At 40.6% G+C, this 19,230-nt stretch overlaps 1 protein-coding gene across 4 annotated transcripts in view; it reads left to right on the top strand.

Annotated features, from left to right (window-relative positions):
• The window catches only part of Vrk2 (VRK serine/threonine kinase 2), a 129,341-nt gene that overhangs the window by 107,615 nt on the left and 2,496 nt on the right, over positions 1–19,230 (top strand). For 3 of the 4 annotated variants that reach the window (XM_040733194.1, XM_040733192.1, XM_040733193.1), the window contains 3 exons: positions 1,913–1,968; positions 4,061–4,227; positions 10,028–10,174. In XM_040733194.1, coding sequence (XP_040589128.1) covers positions 1,913–1,968; positions 4,061–4,227; positions 10,028–10,174 — 370 coding nt within the window. Of the gene's footprint in view, positions 1–1,912; positions 1,969–4,060; positions 4,228–4,463; positions 8,777–10,027; positions 10,175–19,230 lie in introns of those variants that run through there. The other variant, XM_040733195.1, reaches the window with a different exon arrangement.

The raw sequence follows: 19,230 nt of genomic DNA, 5'->3' as shown, positions 1-19,230 counted from the left end.
GATTCACTGTAGGATCAATGCTCAAGAGAGAAAGTTTAGACTAAAGGTTGGAAATGACAGATGTTGGCAAGCTGACGTGCAATAGTTGCACTTGGAATCTTGACTACCCTAGTCCCTGACTTATTTGTATAAGTAAGAGTTGGGACTCTAACGAGTTTTGTTCATTTCAGTCTTTGTGTGACTGACATGATTTGCACTTCTGGCCGTCAACACTCCTGTGTGTTAGCTCAGTTTGTATAATTTAAGTGGTGTATTTCAGTTAAAGGCCAGCATTTTATCTCCCACGATCTTTGGCAGGCTTTCTTTGAATAAGACTTATGAATGGCTTGTTTTAGTCTTGTATCAACATGTATACATAGATGCCTTCATTTTGATAACTAATGAGTATGTCTACATATGTATTCATGTATAATAAAAGTACTGTGTAAAATATAGGGTTTTAATAAGTTAAACATTACCTCTACTTATGTTAATACATTCATTTTTATTTGATTAACAATATAAATCCAAACACTAATGGAGCTAATATATTATATGTCAAATATAAATTTTTCAGATTTCTTATATAATAAACAGTTCTTTATTTGCCTGTGAAGGTGTAACATGAGACAGGGTGGCAGACTGGGCCACAGCACTATGTCCCTCAGTGTTTGCTGTCATGGGTCCATTGAGATCGCTGCATATACTGTACTTTCTTCTGGAGTTTCTTTGTGAACCCTTCACTCAAATCTATAATTTTAGTTGAGACTAGGGAACCAAATTTACTTAGCCAAAAATACTGGTGTTTGTTGTTTTGATTTGGTGTGTCATCATATTGATGTTTCTTGTTAACTCATTCAATCATTGGTTAGTATGAACTCTTCCCATGGAAAAACAGTTGCACACAAATAACTAAAACACATCCCTCTCCAGTGGTAAATACATGAGCAAAATATGATTTTGCCAGGGGCTCAAAGGTCTTTTTGCCCACAGATCACCAGGGAAACCAAGAATGTTGAACACACAGGGGCCTGTCCTCAATGGAGGAGTTAAAATGCCTGTTTTGTCTCCCAGAAATATGGGAATGGATATTGTTAACAGCATGGTGACCTCTGCTATTTGTGGAGTCAGACCTCACCCAAATCCCACAGAATGTTTATCCCATACTCTCCCTCCCTAGACCTCTATCTTTAGCTCCCAGTTAATAGAGCCCATCCTTAGGGGAGATGGCACGTACTTTATGGCCTCTATGCTATCTTGGTCAGAGACCATACCAAGCCTTTTAGCTATAGAACCTACCTTCAAGGTCACATGTACTTTGCAAATGAGTTTCTATATAGTCATATCCTAAGCTTTACCTGGAATTGGAATGACTGTTTCCTAGAAACCTTTTCCCCATACTCTATTGGGTTTAAATATGCTGACAATGAACCCCCTGGCGACAGACTCCCAGATGTTTTGATCAAGGTTGACAAAGTCAGTTTGAACTGAGTTTTCATTCATTCTCACCTTTTCTCGAATAGTTTTGCTGCCTGCTGTGACATCTGCAGAGACCCCCACACCTTTTAAGCGACAAATATATGAGGAAAAAATGACTTCACCATCCACAAACAATTTTATATGTATTTTTGTTGTTTCTGAAGCAACATCATAACAAGCATTTCTACCTCTGCAGTCCTGAATTGTATACAGCTTGAGTTAAATCCTCCCTGTTTCTACATTGCTTGGCCTCTAGGTAGTTAGAGCTGTAAAATTGGCCGGTTAGAACTACGGACACCCCCTTCCCTTTGCCAATCTTCCCATCCATTAGAGCTGGGTAAAAACAAGGGCACAATTGTGGTGTCTTATCAACACAAATGAGAATTGTATGTTCTAGCGGAAACAGTGAATCTGGGTTGAAGACACTTACCATTCCTTTCCCTGTTTTGTTTAGTCTGCTGGATGAGCTCCCGCAGTCGGTGCTTTCGTGGGCTTCTGGAAGTAGCTGCTGTAAGTTGAATGATGAACCCTCTGCATGTCTGTCCCCACAGGTCATCACAGCTGCCACTCTGTAGTGTAGCCTTCTCCACTCCCATGCTGGCAAAAGCTCCGGGGTCACAGATAGTTTGCTAGAGAAGATGTTTAAGTTATCTCTGACATTTGAGCCAAAGCAGTGGAGCTCTAGCTTTTTGTTTTGATCTGGAGTTTTAGGTTTACATCGGGAGAATCATCACAGGTTAGTCAATAGCAACTGGTACTTTTAGAATTAAGTGATTTTTCAATGGAGGTAAGACTATTTTTTAGTCGGTATATTTAAAAAAACTTAGACATTACATGCCTAAATGCTATTTATCCCTGTGTCGCATTATAGTGATCAGTCAGCAAAGCTTTTCAGATTAGAAAGTCAACTGATTAGGGGATGTAGAGGTGCATTTTAGAAACAGTTTTTTCCTTCACATTTGTAGGAGACTTTTCAAGGTCTATGACATTCGTATTGGTGTGAATGGTAAATGAACTTGCAGTTCTCATGTCTGTCACTTATTATGCACATGTGAGTCATTCAGTAGTGACTTCGGCATGAAGCTGGTTTGTCATGTAGAGAAGAGCCAGCTAACTCCACCATCAGACATTTCTTTTACCAGGGGAAGATTAGCAGAGTGAATCTCTTTTTAAGACAGGGTTTTTCTGTATAGCCCAGGTTGTCCTTCAAAGCTATCTCTGTAGACCATACTAGCCTCAAACTCACAGAGATCGGCCTGCCCCTGCCTCATGAGTGCTGGGATTAAAGACGTGCGTCACTGCTGTGTGGCAGCAGAGTGACTCTTGTCCTTTGTTGACTTGAGGCAGTCTGAAGGTTAGCCTTAGCATATATGTGAGTAGAGCAGTGTGTACCTACATGCACACATGCCTGTGCGAGTACTCACACACACTCACATATATATACACATACACACACAAGGATTGTCACCTGGCTTTAACAGAAAGAAAAGATGTGACTATTACTTTTGGAATTTTTTTTTTTATGTCTAAGGAGTGAAACCCAGTGCCTCTATATGTCGGTTTTCATGGAGGGAGGATGTGAGGGAAGGGAAAATGTTAGGAAGTTGTCCTCATCTTCATGAAGCCTCCCAGACCTTCCTGCCATGTATTATAAACACCAAGTGAGAAAGAATTAAGGTACCATGGGTCAGTAGTAAGTCTCCCAAGGGGAAAAGCAGATAGAAACGGTGTTTAAACAAATGGAAATATGATGATTTTAGCATGACCCTTCTCCTGAAACAAATTTACACAGCATAGACATTTTAATGCAACTCTATTGCTTTTTATTATTAATTGTGCTTATAAAAAAACCTAGTGGGTGGAAATAGCTTAGTGGCTGAGTACTTAGCACATTTGATGCCTTGGCTTGAAGACCTATCACTAAGATAAATACAAGCTGTAATGATGAGTTATTATGTGGCTCTGGTGACACACTTTGACATTAGAGAGGAAACAGATAGCTCCTCAGCCTACTGACCTAAAATCAAGAATAGCCCGGATGCACTGGGACTCTGAGCTGTGGAGGACGAGAGGGGCAATTCCTCCCTGTTAAAGCCAAGCATGACTACAACATTTCCAAATATGTTCATAAAAGGACAAAATGAAAGCTGGAGGTAAAAGTTGCAATGCCTTTTACCTTTGAACTCAGATTTATAATGAGTAGCATTTGTCTGTAAGTGATTGTTTAAATGTTAATGCAGAAGCAAAGCCTGCAGTGTGTGGCGCTCCTGTGGTTTTGAGTAGTCAGTAGCGGTGCTACGTAAACCAGGCTAGTAACTCTCATTGCACAGGCTCTTCCACCTGGCACTGAGCTCACGCTAAGCAGATCAGCAAAGAGATGTTGAAAAGACTGTCAGCTTATCCCATTTTTAGCAAAGCATGCCATTTGTTTTTAAATGTATATATTTTTTATTTTAAATGCTGCTTATCGACCTATTTTTAGTTCATTCAGTGGTATGTGTATGTGTGTGTAGAAAAATGTAACAGAAAACTTTGGGGATTGTTAGAGTTTTATTAATTCTTCTAATTATGAGTGACATATAAAACCTTTGAAACTTCACAGGTGAGCTCGCTCAGTTCTTGGTGTGTGTCCATAATTTAGCTTATGAGGAAAAGCCAGACTATCAGAAGCTCAAGAAAATTCTAAATCCCAATGGGGTACCTTTAGGACTACTGGAATTTTCCAGTAAAGCACAGAGTGTCCATGTCTGTACTCCAACCCTTCCAAAAGTAAGTATAACATGATACTTGTGCTCTTGCAATTGCTCCTGTGAAGACCTTTCAGGTCAAAATGACTTACTTGCTAATTTACTCCTATTTCTTTTAACCCAGCATTAAGAGACCTGAAAGTACCTCTCACATGTTATCCCTTACAATGGGATCTGGGCCTGCTGTGTGTTGATGAAGAAGAAGCAATCGCTGATGGCCCTGGCTTGATTCATGAGAGCCTTTCTCTGTTTCTCTAGGCTGTCTCTCACTCCCGTCCTGTGGATCCCTCGCTCCTGCCCTGTGGATCCTAACTTCTGCCCTGTGGATCCCTAACTTCTGCCCTGTGGATCCTAACTTCTGCCCTGTGGATCCTAACTTCTGCCCTGTGGATCCCTCGCTCCTGCCCTGTGGATCCTAACTTCTACCCTGTGGATCCCTAACTTCTGCCCTGTGGATCCTAACTTCTGCCCTGTGGATCCTAACTTCTGCCCTGTGGATCCCTCGCTCCTGCCCTGTGGATCCTAACTTCTGCCCTGTGGATCCCTAACTTCTGCCCTGTGGATCCTAACTTCTGCCCTGTGGATCCCTAACTTCTGCCCTGTGGTTCTCTCACTACAGTTTTATGGATCTCACTCCTGCTCTGTGTCTTTGCATCCCAGTTTCATCATGATACAGAGCTAGATAATATTCTTAGACATTATTACTATATATCTGTTGATATTTCGGCTTATAGAAGGAATTATTTTCTTAATGAAGTTGTTATTGTATTTGTTATCTCATTTATTGTTTTTCTTTGAATGGATGCCCTCACATCAACTTTAAAAAATTAACTTAAAGGAGTATAAAGTCAAAGGATTTTGAGGAGAGAATGGTAGAAACTGAGTCTGTGATGAGCTACACTGTTACTCAGACAAGGAAACGACCCTTTCTCACTTGAGGCTATCCACATTAAACAAGTAAATAATAAATGTGTGTGTGTGTGTATGTGGAGGGCATTCTGGTGGAGGTACAAGTTAAGGTTAGAATGCCATTTATATTAGTATTTCTTCTGAACTTTGGAACATCACAAGTGCTTGTGAGCCAAGAATGCAGGATGCAGCTAATGTGGCTGATGGGCTGCTAGATGAATGGTGAGTCAAGTCTCAGTGCACAGATGGTTCTGATTTGCTGAATTTTGTAGCTGCTGCAACCGAAGACATAAAATATCCTTCTACTCATAAATTAGCTCTTTGGAAGCAAAACCTTGGCACCAGAGCTTTACAACCTTCAATTAGTAGGAAAAGAAGTATCTGAGTGACTGTGGTATTGACATCTGTAGGCCTGCATAGTAATCATTCCTAATAGAAGAGAATATCTGTTTGAGGAGGGTTTGCATGGCTAATTAACTACCAGTGAGAATCTGTAATTTTTTCATGATCCCCTGATTGTCACCTTTCTCTCGTGGTACAATTACATTTTATTGTAGCAAGTGCCTCACAAACCAATTGTCAGCACTGTTTACATATTGCAGAAGGCAGAACGAAAGTTCATGTTTAATGAAAAGCCACTGGATTTTGACCTTGGTAATTATGGAGACTTCTTTTAACAGTTTTATTGACTTTTGTATTTTTATCACTTTTCCAACAAAACAAAGAACCATTTCCTTGACAGTGTCCCCTTACAGTGATGGTCAGCACTTACTCTGTACCAGTTTAAGAAGATTTTCATCCTTTTTTGTAGTTTTCACTTTCATAAGCTTCACTGAAATATAAGTCATTTTAAAACAATACCATATCCTTTGCCATAGTATTCTAATCGTTATACTCCACAATATACAGTAAAGTCAAAGAGTATTTGTTGTTGAACCAATTTTTAAGCAGAGAATAAGAATAATACATTATAGAACATTTTCCAATGAGCTTTCATGAAAAATATTTTATTCCGTTTTTATTAGAGCGCTTTAGTTATAAGTAACACTATTTAAAAATAACATATAATTTTAATACCTTAATTTCTGTTAACAGTGTGATCAGCCTGAATATGCAGCTAGTAAGACATATTTCATAGCATATCAGCATTTAATTAACGACTTAATTTTTTCTACTATTTTATGTGCACATATGTATTTAAATATGTCAAAAATATAGTTTCACTATCTGTGGGTAAATTGCATGTTGATTTTAATTTCTACAGTTTACAGGTCTTTATTAATGCTGTAAGAGTCAAACCTGAAAATGTTGAACTATATGGACATTACCATCCTGTCCTCAGTTGGGCTGAGTGATGCACAGGAAGGTGTCTTCAGCTGATGGCTCCCTAACAGAATTATTTGAATCAAAGACTGTGGACCGGGGGTGGGGAAAAAAAAGACTGTGGACCTGGGGGGCTACAAATTTTCTCTTTCAAGTCGAAGCATCTTTTCACTCACTCAGAGTACACCTTGTCACTGTGCATGTGCTCTACTGTAGCTACTGGTAGATTAGTAAAAGAATTACTATTTCTTCAACTTTTTTGGACAGGTATTTAAAAATAAGTCATTGTGACTGAAAAGAAAGCATGCATATACAAATAAACTTTTTTTTTACCATTCATTAGTCAAAAGGAAGGAATTTATGTATGTTAAATTTTTCAGTGTATTATTTCTTTGTAAGATGAAATTTTTAGATTTTAGGATTCTTAACAAAATGCTTTTGAATTAGAAACAAGCACACTTCTGAATGAACTTACAGCATGCTCTTGCAAAGTGAAGAGATATTTTACTTACAGATGTTTGGATGTGGTGGACCATTTACAGTAAACTCTGGGTTTCCTCCAGAGCAAAACTGGAAATGAATTTTAGCCAGTATAGCAAAGATGCTGTTGTTCTGGGTCTTTTATTTTTTTTGCTTTTGTCTGCAAAAGCAAACCTTTATTTGAAAGGCCATCCAGCAGTCCTGGAGGTGACTGCCTTCACCAGGAGGGTCCCAAGGTTCGTCATCCTGGCCTCACAGCTGCTTATGCTACCCACTGAAGCATTTGGATTTGCTCGTTTGTTTTGTTTCATATTGTTTTGTGTTATGTTTGGATGAAAGTCTGCTTAGCAGGCATGCCATCATTCAGCCACATCACCAGTCACCCTCTGCCACTTACTCTTTCAAACCCAGTGAATCTCACCAGTGCCGGCTGATGTCAGCTGCAGTGAATGAAAGGGCATCTCACCAGTGCCGGCTGAGGTCAGCTGCAGCTCCTGGGTTCCCAGAGGATAAAGTCAGTGGGAGAAATGTACCGTTCGGCCCCTTCTCTTCTCCAGCTGTGGCCCTGTTTGAGGAGCAGGAATTCAGAGGAGCTGCCCATTTCAAGGCAGCAGAAAAGCCATGAGTCAGGACAGAAGTCTGAGTTTCCTTCACTACACACAGTAAAATGTGGTTCCTTTCTCAGTCTCAATCCAAAGTCCGGCAAGTCAAAGGGCAATGTGTGTTGCGGGGGTACAAATTTTCAAGGAGAAGCTTTAATTCTTAAAATAATTCTATGAGCTTGTCTTCCTGTGTGTTTTCTATATGAGAGGAATGGAACACAAATCCCTGGTAGAAGACTTTTTCCTTTTCAATGTTCAGGAGTATAAAGTGTTCTGGTTTCATACTATAGTGTGAGGTTACATTGGAAAATTAAGTCAAATATTATCTTGTTTAAGTAGTGAGTTTTCTTGAAAATGATACATATTTTGGTAGTGTCCCTTTTGATACACAGAGATGCCAGGAGTGTTTTCTGTATTTATTTTCTTATCTTTTTTAAATATGAATGTTTCACTCTGTTAAAAAATTAAGAATTTCTTTATCCCATTTTCCTCAGCATTGTAAGTTTGTGTGGGAACTTTACTTATCAGATAGAAGCATTCATGGCCTTGCAGCATAAGCCTCAGGCCACCATGTCTTCCAGGGAACCTCAGACAGAATATACTATGCCCAAACCTGTTCAGTATGTCAGAGGCTCCCAGGGGAAATTGGTACCTTAAATGCTTACTACATAGGAGAGACTAAAAGTCCTTAATTATTGCAATAAGAACAGTCTACATAACCCCATACCCCCAGTTCTGAATGAATAGTCATGTCACAGACACCCAAGCATCTCTGTTTTAGAGTTACTTGTAGTAGGGAAACAAGTATCCACCGGTGAATGGAGGAAAATAATGGAATGAGTAAGAAAAGTATCCAGCTTTAAAAAAGAAACCCCTCTTGTCTTTATGACCAAGTGAAGTATGTCTAATAGGTCAGGACAGACACTGCCTAGTTGTAACTCTTGTGTGGAATCTAATCCAATAGGACATTGGAGAGTAGAATGGTGAACATCAAAAGTTTGGAGTTGGGGAAAACAGGGGTATGTTGGTTAAAGACTCAAACATTTCAGTTATAAGATGAATGAGTTATAGGAATCTATTATACAGCATGACAAAATGGATGTCATATTCTCACTACATACAGATGTGATAAATGCATGGACTTGAATGTGGTATTTCACAATGTGAGATGTCAAAACCTCACAGCAGACAACTTAAATATTCATTTGTTGATTGTATCTCAATAAAGATGGAAGAAAAAAACCTTTAGCTAATCCAGAACATGTTTCACATTGACTACTATATCGCTGTTCCTGGGGTGAAACAAGTGTGGGAACCCTAATTTCACATTAGTGAAGTAAATAACAAGTATGAATTTTTTACCAAGGTGATATCAGGGATGGTGGCTTCTAGGTCCCATCAGCTTTCCCAGCGGACTTAGAGGGAGGTTGAAAAAAATGTTAAACTACAAGTGATTGGGAAACATTTCCAATTTGCAGGTTAGTGAAAGGCAGTGGTTTTGCTATTCATTAAAATGCTGAGATCCGGGAGGAGGTGGGAATAAAGGAGGGTGTTGTGACAACTTAGCCCCACCTTCCGAGCACCAGCCTATTTCAAAGAGAAGGAATGAACACACTTGGCAACAGAAACTGGAAACTGAGAGGCTACAAATTAAGGCTCTATTTGCCCAGCCAGCATAATTTATTCTCTATTTTGGCACTGGCTACTCCATTATTTCCCCTTGTGCTGCTCCTGTCTCCTGCTCTCCATTTAACTGAGGGGGAAGGCGATGGCACTTGGAGTGGCTGGAAACGGGAAGCTGCTGAACAAACACTTCACTCAAGGGCCTTGCTTGGCTTTCAGTCTTCCCCTGTGCTGTAGGACCTGCCCTCTATTCCTGTGTCTACTTCAAGGTTATTGAGAGTCAGTCATTCCCCAGATGTCACCACAGTGTGAAAAAGAAGAGAGAAAGCTTGTCATGAAGTTAACCTCTGGTCTTAGTACACAGTGCCAGGTGACATGAACTCATCTCGCACTGAGGTTAAACTACCTGCACTCCATGTAAGCAACACCATAGGCTCCTTGTATACTTTCACATTAATTAGCCTCTCTTCAACAATAGGAAAATAAGATCTTAATTAATAGGAATTTAAGCTACAAAGATTCACTGGTTCCACTCGCAGCAAAGGTTAATAATGAATTCACATACAGTTTGAAAATGTGACAATGTTCCATAAAAATACCATTTTCATTGTAAGCAAGTTTTCTGTAGAGATAATTTTTTAAAGCATGCGTAGCAGTGACACTAATTTTAATTGCTCTTGTCCCACTGATGAGGAAGGGTCTGGATCTCAATAGATATTGCATTTTCCCCATAATAGCCATCCTTGCTTCTTGTTTGTGTCTTTGTCAAGTCCAGTGTTACCCGCCTTAGGTTTGTAAATAATCTGGATGTGAGGTTTTTTGTTTTTGTTTTTTAAAGAAATACCGGTTTTCATTTCATTACATATTCTTATTCCATACCAACAGGTGGATTCACCACAGGTTACAATGAAAGCAGCCATTGAGTTGCCAGATAAGTTCCCAAAGAAAACCTGCAGAGGGACAAGTGCATCTAGGAGAAAGGAGCATGAGGATAGCCAGCCCCGAACTCTGCTGGGCAGAGCAGCAGCACAGGTGAGAGCTGGGTGTGCTGTCTCACTGATGTGCCATTAGAATAAATACTTTGTGTGAATACAGACTCCCGCCCCCAAGGTCAATATTGTATGATTTTGTTAAATGTGGACAGAAGATGTCTTGTCTACCTGCTAAAAATCAAAGCAGCCTACAGCATTTGGTATAGGAACAGAGACAAACACACATGTGAATAGATCCAATCCCTTCTTTTCCCCTGAGAATGTAACAAAGCACACTTGATTTTTTCACTGTCTACATTCCATTAGTAACCCTTCCCCTGCATATTCTGCACTTTGCATGATTCCTGTACTCCAACCCTTACCGTCAAACGTAACGGTAGTATCTGCCTGTCAGTAGACTGTTTTTGGAATCGTTTGCCTTTGCAGATGACTCATGAAGACAACAGCAAAGTCCTCCCTAAGCTGACATCTTATGATGGAAAAGCAAAGCATACAGAATTTACCTGGAGAGAAAAGTAAAGTTTAATTATGTCAGAATAGCCAGCATTTCATTTGATTTGTGCACCATCATTCGCAAGCGGTTTGAAGCAGTTCACAGTGTGAAACAGGATAATTTAATACCCCCACCTTTCTCACCCTCCACCCAAGAAAAATTGATATATGGGGCAGCTGGGATGTTAATCACTAAACTGAGCACTGAATTTGGCTCTGAACTTCTTGGCAGCTGAGGCAAAAATTAGAAGTAGAGTTATGCATTTCTCATCCAACCACCAAACAAGTTTATCCAGAGAGAAATGTCGCTGTTCGTGCTCAAAGGCCCCTATTACATTTATTCAGTATGAAATGGCATTATTTGTGGTTTTCTTTTAAACTAACATACAGAAATCTACTTCAGATGGGCATATTTTATAGTCCCACTTGTAAAGTTAAACACAAATACTGCTTGGTGACAAAATCAGAAATTCTAAGTCTTTAGTGTGTACTGGACTCTTCTGTCCTGCGAGGCAGGGAGGGCCTGTGAAAGTACACGCCCAGGTTTCAAGTGAAAACACACATTTTCCTTGGCTGGTTTGGCAGTGGGAGGATGTGTGGTGCAGTGGGATGTGTGGTGCAGTGAGACAGTGTGTGGAGCAGTGAGACAGTGTGTGGAGCAGTGAGACAGTGTGTGGAGCAGTGAGACAGTGTGTGGTGCAGTGAGACAGTGTGTGGAGCAGTGAGACAGTGTGGAGCAGTGAGACAGTGTGTGGAGCAGTGAGACAGTGTGTGGTGCAGTGAGACAGTGTGTGGTGCAGTGAGACTGTGTGGTGCAGTGGGATGTGTGACGCAGTGAGACAGTGTGTGGAGCAGTGAGACAGTGTGTGGAGCAGTGAGACAGTGTGTGGAGCAGTGAGACAGTGTGTGGAGCAGTGAGACCGTGTGTGGTGCAGTGAGACCGTGTGTGGTGCAGTGAGACAGTGTGTGGAGCAGTGAGACAGTGTGTGGAGCAGTGAGACAGTGTGTGGAGCAGTGAGACAGTGTGTGGAGCAGTGAGACAGTGTGTGGAGCAGTGAGACAGTGTGTGGAGCAGTGAGACAGTGTGTGGAACAGTGAGACAGTGTGTGGAACAGTGAGACAGTGTGTGGAGCAGCGAGACAGTGTGTGGAGCAGTGAGACAGTGTGTGGAGCAGTGAGACAGTGTGTGGAGCAGTGGGTGTGTGGTATGTTGCCCTCACTCACTCCAGTTGCCCTTACTCCTTTTTCTCAGTCTTCTAACTCCAGAATCAGTTCTGATTCTCATCTCTAGGTTAGGTTTTCTTCTTAAATTCCAGTAATAGCATATGTTTTATGTCCACCCCTTTCATTTATTACCTTTTGAGATTTCTTTGCATTCATGAATATACCAATTATTCCTTGTCAGTGTGCACCTCATGTCCACTTTCCTTTCTTCTGAGACATGGAATTACTAAATCATTGGGCAAATAAATATATGTTCAATTATAAAATGTTTGAACATAGGCAGTCCAGATGGTTGAGCAAGCAAAGAACTTTGCCATGGGCCCCGGGGATCTAAATGGTGAAACGAAAGACTGACTCCCACAATCGTCCATTTGAACCTCAACACATGTGCCATGATATGAACATAGCCCCAAACCCAACAAATAAACAAGTTTAAAATGTTGGTGAATCTAAGAGACCATGGATGCCAGCCCAGACTACTATACCTGGCAAAGCTCTCAATCACTATAGATGGAGAAAACAAGATATTCCATGACAAAACTAGATTCAAGCAATACATATCCACTAACCCAAACCTTCAGAAAGTTATGGAACAAAAACTCCAACCCAAGGAAGTTAACTACAACCAGAAAAACATAGGCATTAGATAATCCCACTTTACCAACAAAAGAAAAAAGGGGTGGAATTCCACACATAATTCCAACAACAACAACCATTGCAAATCAAAGAAGAATGAGCAATCAATGGTCATTAATATCCCTCGATATTAATGGCCTTAACTCACCCATAAAAAGACACAGGCTAACAGAATTGATTCGAAGACAGAACCCATCCTTCTGCTGCATACAAGAAACACACCTCACCCTCAAAGACAGACATAACCTGAGAATTAAAGGTCGGGAAAAGATTTTCCAATCAAATGGACCCAAAAACAAGCAGGGGTAGCAATCCTAATGTCTAAAAAATTATACTTAAAATAAAATCAATCAAAAGAGAAGAAGGAGGTCATTACATACTCATCACAGGTGAAATCCACCAAGATGAAGTTTCAATTCTGAACATCTATGCCACAAATACAAAGGCATCCACATTCATAAAAGAAACATTACTAAAACTTAAATCACATATAAAGCCCCACACACTTATAGTGGGAGACTTCAACACCTCACTCTCACCACTAGACAGGAATACCAGACAGAAACTCAACAAAGAAGCAAAGGGTCAATAGAAGTAATGACCCAATTTAAATAGACCTATGGGTCTATGGCAATAGAAGCAGTCATCAAAAGTCTCCCAACCAAAAAAAGCCCAGGTCCAGATGGCCTCAGTGCAGAATTCTATCAGAAATTGAAAGAACAGCGTATACCAACTCTTCTCAAAATATTCCATGCAATAGAAGCAGAAGGGTCTTTGCTAGACTCTTTCTACGAGGCTTCAATAACCTTGATCCCCAAGCCACACAAGGACACAACTAACAAAGAGAACTTCAAACCAATATCTCTCATGAACATTGATGCAAAAATACTCAATAAAATACTGGCAAATCGGATCCAAGAACACATCAAAACAATCATTCACCACGATCAAGTAGGCTTCATCCCAGGGATGCAGGGATGGTTCAACATACGAAAATCCATCAATGTAATTCACCATATAAACAAGCTGAAAAACAAAAATCACATGATCATCTAACTAGATGCAGAAAAGGCCTTTGACAAAATCCAACACCCCTTCATGATAAAGGTTTTGGAGAGATCTGGGATAACAGGGACATACCTAAACATAATAAAAGCTATATACAGCAAACCAACAGCCAACATCAAACTAAGTGGACAGAAACTCAACGCAATTCCACTAAAATCAGGAACAAGATAAGGCTGTCCACTCTCTCCACACATTTTCAACATTGTACTTGAAGTTCTAGCCAGAGCCATACAACAACAAAAGGAGATCAAGGGGATATAAATTGGAAAGGAAGAGGACAAACTTTTACTATTTGCAGATGATATGATAGTTTACATAAATGACCCAAAGAACTCTACCAGGGAACTCTTACAGCTGATGAACACCTTCAGCAAAGGGGCAGGCTACAAGATCAACTCAAGAAAATCAGCAGCCCTACTATATACAGATGATAAAAGGGCTGAGAAAAAAAATGAGAGAAACATCACACTTTACAATTGCCACAAACAACATAAAATACCTTGGGGTAGCGCTAACCAAACAAGTGAAAGACCTGTATCGCAAGAACTTTGAATCTTTAAAGAAAGAAATTACAGAAGTCCTCAGAAAATGGAAAGATCTCCCATGCTCTTGGATAGGTAGGACCAATGTAGTAAAAATGGCAATCCTGCAAAAAGCAATCTACAGATTCAATGCAATCCCCATTAAAATCCCAGCACAATTCTTCACAAACCTTGAAAGAACAATAACCAAATTTTTATGGAAAAACAAAAGGCCCATGATAGCCAAAACAACCCTCTTCAACAAGGCAATGTCCGGAGGCATCACCATCCCTGACTTCAAGCTCTATTATAGAGCTATAGTCCTGAAAACAGCTTGGTGTTGGCACAAAAATACACAGGTTGACCAATGGAATCGAATTGAAAACCCGGATATTAACCCACACACGTATGAACATCTGATCTTTGACCAAGAAGCTAAAAATATACAATGGAAAAAAGAAAGCATCTTCAACAAATGGTGATGGCATAACTGGAGGCTGGCATGTAGAAGAATGCAGATTGATCTATGTTTATCGCCATGCACAAAATTTAAGTCCAAATCGATCAAAGACCTCAACATAAATCCAGCTATACTGAACTTCTTAGAAGAGAAAGTGGGTGGTACCCTTGAACGAATTGGTACAGGAGACTGCTTCCTGAACATAACAGCAGTAGCACAGACAGTGAGATCAACAATTAATAAATGGGGCCTCCTGAAACTGAGAAGTTTCTGTAAGGCAAAGGACACAGTGAGCAAGACAAAAAGGCAGCCCACACAATGGGAAAAGATATTCACTAACCCCACATCTGCAGAGGGCTGATCTCCAAAATTTACAAAGAATTCAAGAAGCAAGTCTCCAAAACACCAAAGGATCCAATTAAAAAGTGAGCTACAGAACTACATAGAGAATTCTCAGTAGAGTTGTCTAAAATGGCTGAGAGGCACATGAGAAAGTGCTCAACATCTTTGGCCATCCAGGAAATGCAAATCAAAATAACTCTGAGATACCATCTCACTCCTGTCAGAATGGCTAAAATCAAAAACACCAAGGACAATTTATGTTGGAGAGGTTGTGGTGAAAGGGAACACTCCTCCACTGCTGGTGGGAGTGCCAACTTGTACAGCCACTTTGGAAATCAGTATGAAAATTCCTCAGAAAAATGGGAATAAACCTACCACAAGACCCAGCAACTCTACTCTTAGGCATATATCCAAAAGATGCCCATTCATACAAGGATGTCTGTTCCACTATGTTCATAGCAGCATTATTTGTAATAGCCAGAACTTGGAAGCAACCTAGATGCCCCTCAACCAAAGAGTAGACAGAGAAAATTTCGTACTTTACACAATGGAGTACTATTCAGCAGAAAAATAAAAAATGGAATCCTGAAATTTGCAGGCAAATGGATGGCGTTAGAAGAAACCATCCTGAACGAGGTAACCCAGTCACAAAAAGAGAAACATGGCATGTACTCTCTCATATATGGATTTTAGACATAGATCTGGGGAGTGCCAGCCTACAATCCCATGGCCAGAGAGTCTGGGAAACAGAACCTTCATTCAGTGGCTGATGGAAGCAGAGGCAGAATCCCACGGCTAAGCACTGAGCTGAACTCAAGGAATCCAGTGACAGCGAGGGAAGACTGATGAACAAAGGGGTTAAGACTGGGCTGGTTTAACCCCCAGAAACAGCTGACCTGACAAGTGTTAGCTCTTGAATCCCAGACTGATGCCTGGGAATCCAGTATGGGACTGATCAAGACCCCCTCAATGTGGGTGTCAGTGAGGAGGCCTAGGTAATCTATTGAGCCTTGGGTAGTAGATCAATATTTATCCCGGGTACACAAATGGACTTTTGACGCCCATCCAACAATGAGAGATGCACTCTCACCCTGAACTCTTGGGGAAGGGTCTAGGCCCTGCCCTGATGAAATGACAGACTATGGACACCCCCATGGAGGGACTCACCCTCGCTGAGGAAATGAAGGGGTGTTGGGGTGGTTGGTGGAAGGGCACAGGAGTTGGGGAGGGAAAGGGAGAGGGACCTGGAATTGACACGTGAAGCAACCTTGTTTCTAATTTAAATTTTAATTTAAAAATAAAAAATATATTAAAAATGTTGGTGAATACTCGAGGAAAGTGGCTGTTCCTTTTATATTTCCACCAATATGTGCAAGTGTTCTGGTCATTCCTACCCTTCCTCTCCAACCTTTGTGTGTTACACATGACCCCACTCCCATGTCTGTCAGTTCCAGTTCTGAGTACAGCTATTTATGCTATGACTAATAGCATTGTGGTTACCAGCCATGTATATGTCTTGTATGAAGTAAGTGTCTTTCCTGGTCCTGGGATTCATTATTTGCATGTGAGTTCTAGCAATCCTCTACATAGCTCTCACAGAGGATCCCCGCCATATTCTGTAATATGGCTAGTCTCTGTTCATTCATAGCTGCATATCATTCTCAGTTCCTGTATGGCATGGGGTGGGAATTGAGGGCTACTCTTTTATACCGACCTATCACAGCATCATTCCTTTGAATGATTCTTTTCTTTTCCTAACTGAACTCTTTAGATGCTCTTTTAAAAATCAGCTAAGTGTGTTGGTGGGGACTGCTTCTGGGCCATTCCCCTCCATGCTCTCTGTTGTTCCTTAGATAGCTCCACACTACACGTACAACTGTGGTTTTACAGCATACCCTAAAATTAGGAGGGCAACTTCTTCAGTGTTCTTTACTAACTGCACTGCTATAACAGTTGAAGTCTTGCTCCCTCCATAAAACTGTTTTTTCCAACATAATATTTTCATTGATTATTTGGGAATTCCATACAGTGCGCTAACTTCCATTCCTCCTAGGTCCACTCTCCCAGCCTGTGCTCTCCCCAGAAAAAGAAAAGAAATACACCAAGTCCAATTTCTGTTGCCCATAAACTCATTGGAGCATGGTCAAACCCCCGGGGGGCTGTCCCTTAAAGATAACTGAATCCTTCCCCACGATTTTTAAAAATAAATATTTCCCATACAATATATTCTGCTTACCATTTTCCCTCATTTTGTCCTGACCTCTCACCCATCCAACTCCACACCACTCTTTATAAAGCAAACTGGAAAATTAAAAATAATATAAAAAATCAAACCAAACTAAAACAAAATAAACAGGAAAAACAGGAAAAGTAAAAGAAATATATGGATACATACATACATACATATATATATAGATATATATAGAGAGAAATATACGTGCATACACACAACCCATGAAAACACAAAATTAGAAGAAGTCATATAAAAGCAAAAGACTCACAAGGTGAAAACAAAACAAAACAAAAAGCCCAAAAACAACAAGGAAAAAATGCCCAAGCAAAGCATTATGAAACAAAACATCTCCAAAAATACCATTGTGTTTGTTTTGTGTTGGCCCTCTATTGCTGGGCATAGAGCTGCCCTTAAGTGTAGTTTGCATGTGCAGTGAGACTCCATGGAGAAAACTGATTTCTCCTCGCTGAGCAGTTACCAACTGGGTTAGAGAGGGGCTCATACCCACTCACCCTCTCCATGCTGGCACCTGTGCAGGCCCTGTGCATACTGCTACAGTCTGAGGTCATATGTGCATCAGTCCTGTCGTTTCCTTGGTGCCTTCCATTCCCACTGGCTCATACAGTCTTTTTGCCTCCTCTTCCACAGTGTTCCCTACACCCTGAGGGGAGAGGCTTGGTGAAGGAGTGTTCCAAGGTCTCTCACTCTGCCATTGCCTAGTTGTGGGTCTCCATATTAGCTCTCATCTATTATAGTAGGAAGCTTCTCTATTGATGGCTGAGCAAATAGTTAGGAGTCATTTTATTGCTAAGTTCTTTTAGCAGAGTAAATTTTGGGTTTCACCTAGGTCCTTGGCCTATCTAGTTTCAGGTTCGAGCATGGTTTCCATCTCATGGAGTGTTACTTACACCCAGTCAGAGTTGTTGCTTATTCCCACAGATTTTGTGCCACAATTGCAACAGTGCATCATGCAAACAGGTCGCCACTGTAGACCCCCAGGTTTGAAGCTAGGCTGGTGTGTAGCTTTCTGGTAGCATGCAGAGTGCCCTCCAGTATCATGAACACCAGTCAGTAGGGGTGAAAGCTCTAGTTAGACACCAGCTTGACTTCTTCGTGTTCTGTGAGATATGCACGTGTTGTCTTAAGCAACTGGGCCTTATCACAAGTTCGTGGACAGCAACCTGCAGCTTTGGCAATACCTGGAGTTGTCTGGAGGTCTCCTTGGGATCCCTTTGCCCAACAGTTTATTTAGATGGAGGCCATTTCTGGCACTAGCAGTTTCACTTGGTGATGAGAGATGTCTAGTTGGGGCTTTGTCACATCCAATTATTTGGTGATTCCAATTTAGATTGCTTTCATACATATACATACATACATACATATATACATTTTAATACTTGTCTACTCTATTAGGTTTCCATATGATCCCTCAAATGGCCCTTAGTAGTTTATAAACTGAATTCATTAATATGTGGTATAATTATGTATACAACCAATTTTAAATTTTTGGTAATTGTGGTAAGTACCTATCTCACTTATATACCTATTTTTTTGTATACCTGAGCTCATATAAAATTGTTTCACATAAAAGGGTCAAGAGTTGAAACACTTTATGAAGTCCTGTGTTACAGAAAGCCTGGGATTCTATAAGCAATTCAATAATTAATTCTGATGAGGGCTCAAAAACTAAAACACTGTTGGAAATACAACCGATTGGGTGTGTGGTGGTTCACTCTTATAATCCCAGGGCCCAGGAGACTGACGCAGGATGGTTGCCATTAGTTTAAGGCCAGCCTGGGCAACATTTTCTATACAATTGAATCACAATAATTCTGAGTCACTGGCTATGTGATCTGAATGCTAGAAATGTGGTAACCCTGGGGTTTCCTTAAAGCCTGAATCACATCCATGGTGTCCACTGCCAAACCTGCAGTGGGTACAGTACTGCCCTGAGGTTCTCTGAGGGTATCTATCCTGTTGGCTTCTATCCTGTTGACTTCTAGGGATGTTCTTCTTTGTGGCTGTTGGTCTTGGAGTTCATTGAGTTTCTTTCATTCATGGCTTCTCTTTGCCATCAAATTAGAAAAAGTTTACAACCTTAACATCACCCATGTTGTTTC

This window comes from Mesocricetus auratus, unplaced genomic scaffold (assembly GCF_017639785.1).
Source record: "Mesocricetus auratus isolate SY011 unplaced genomic scaffold, BCM_Maur_2.0 Super-Scaffold_100029, whole genome shotgun sequence".
Taxonomy (NCBI): Eukaryota; Metazoa; Chordata; class Mammalia; order Rodentia; family Cricetidae; genus Mesocricetus; species Mesocricetus auratus.
The sequence above is the reverse complement of the archived record's forward strand: the minus strand, read 5'-3'. Positions and strand labels throughout refer to the sequence as shown.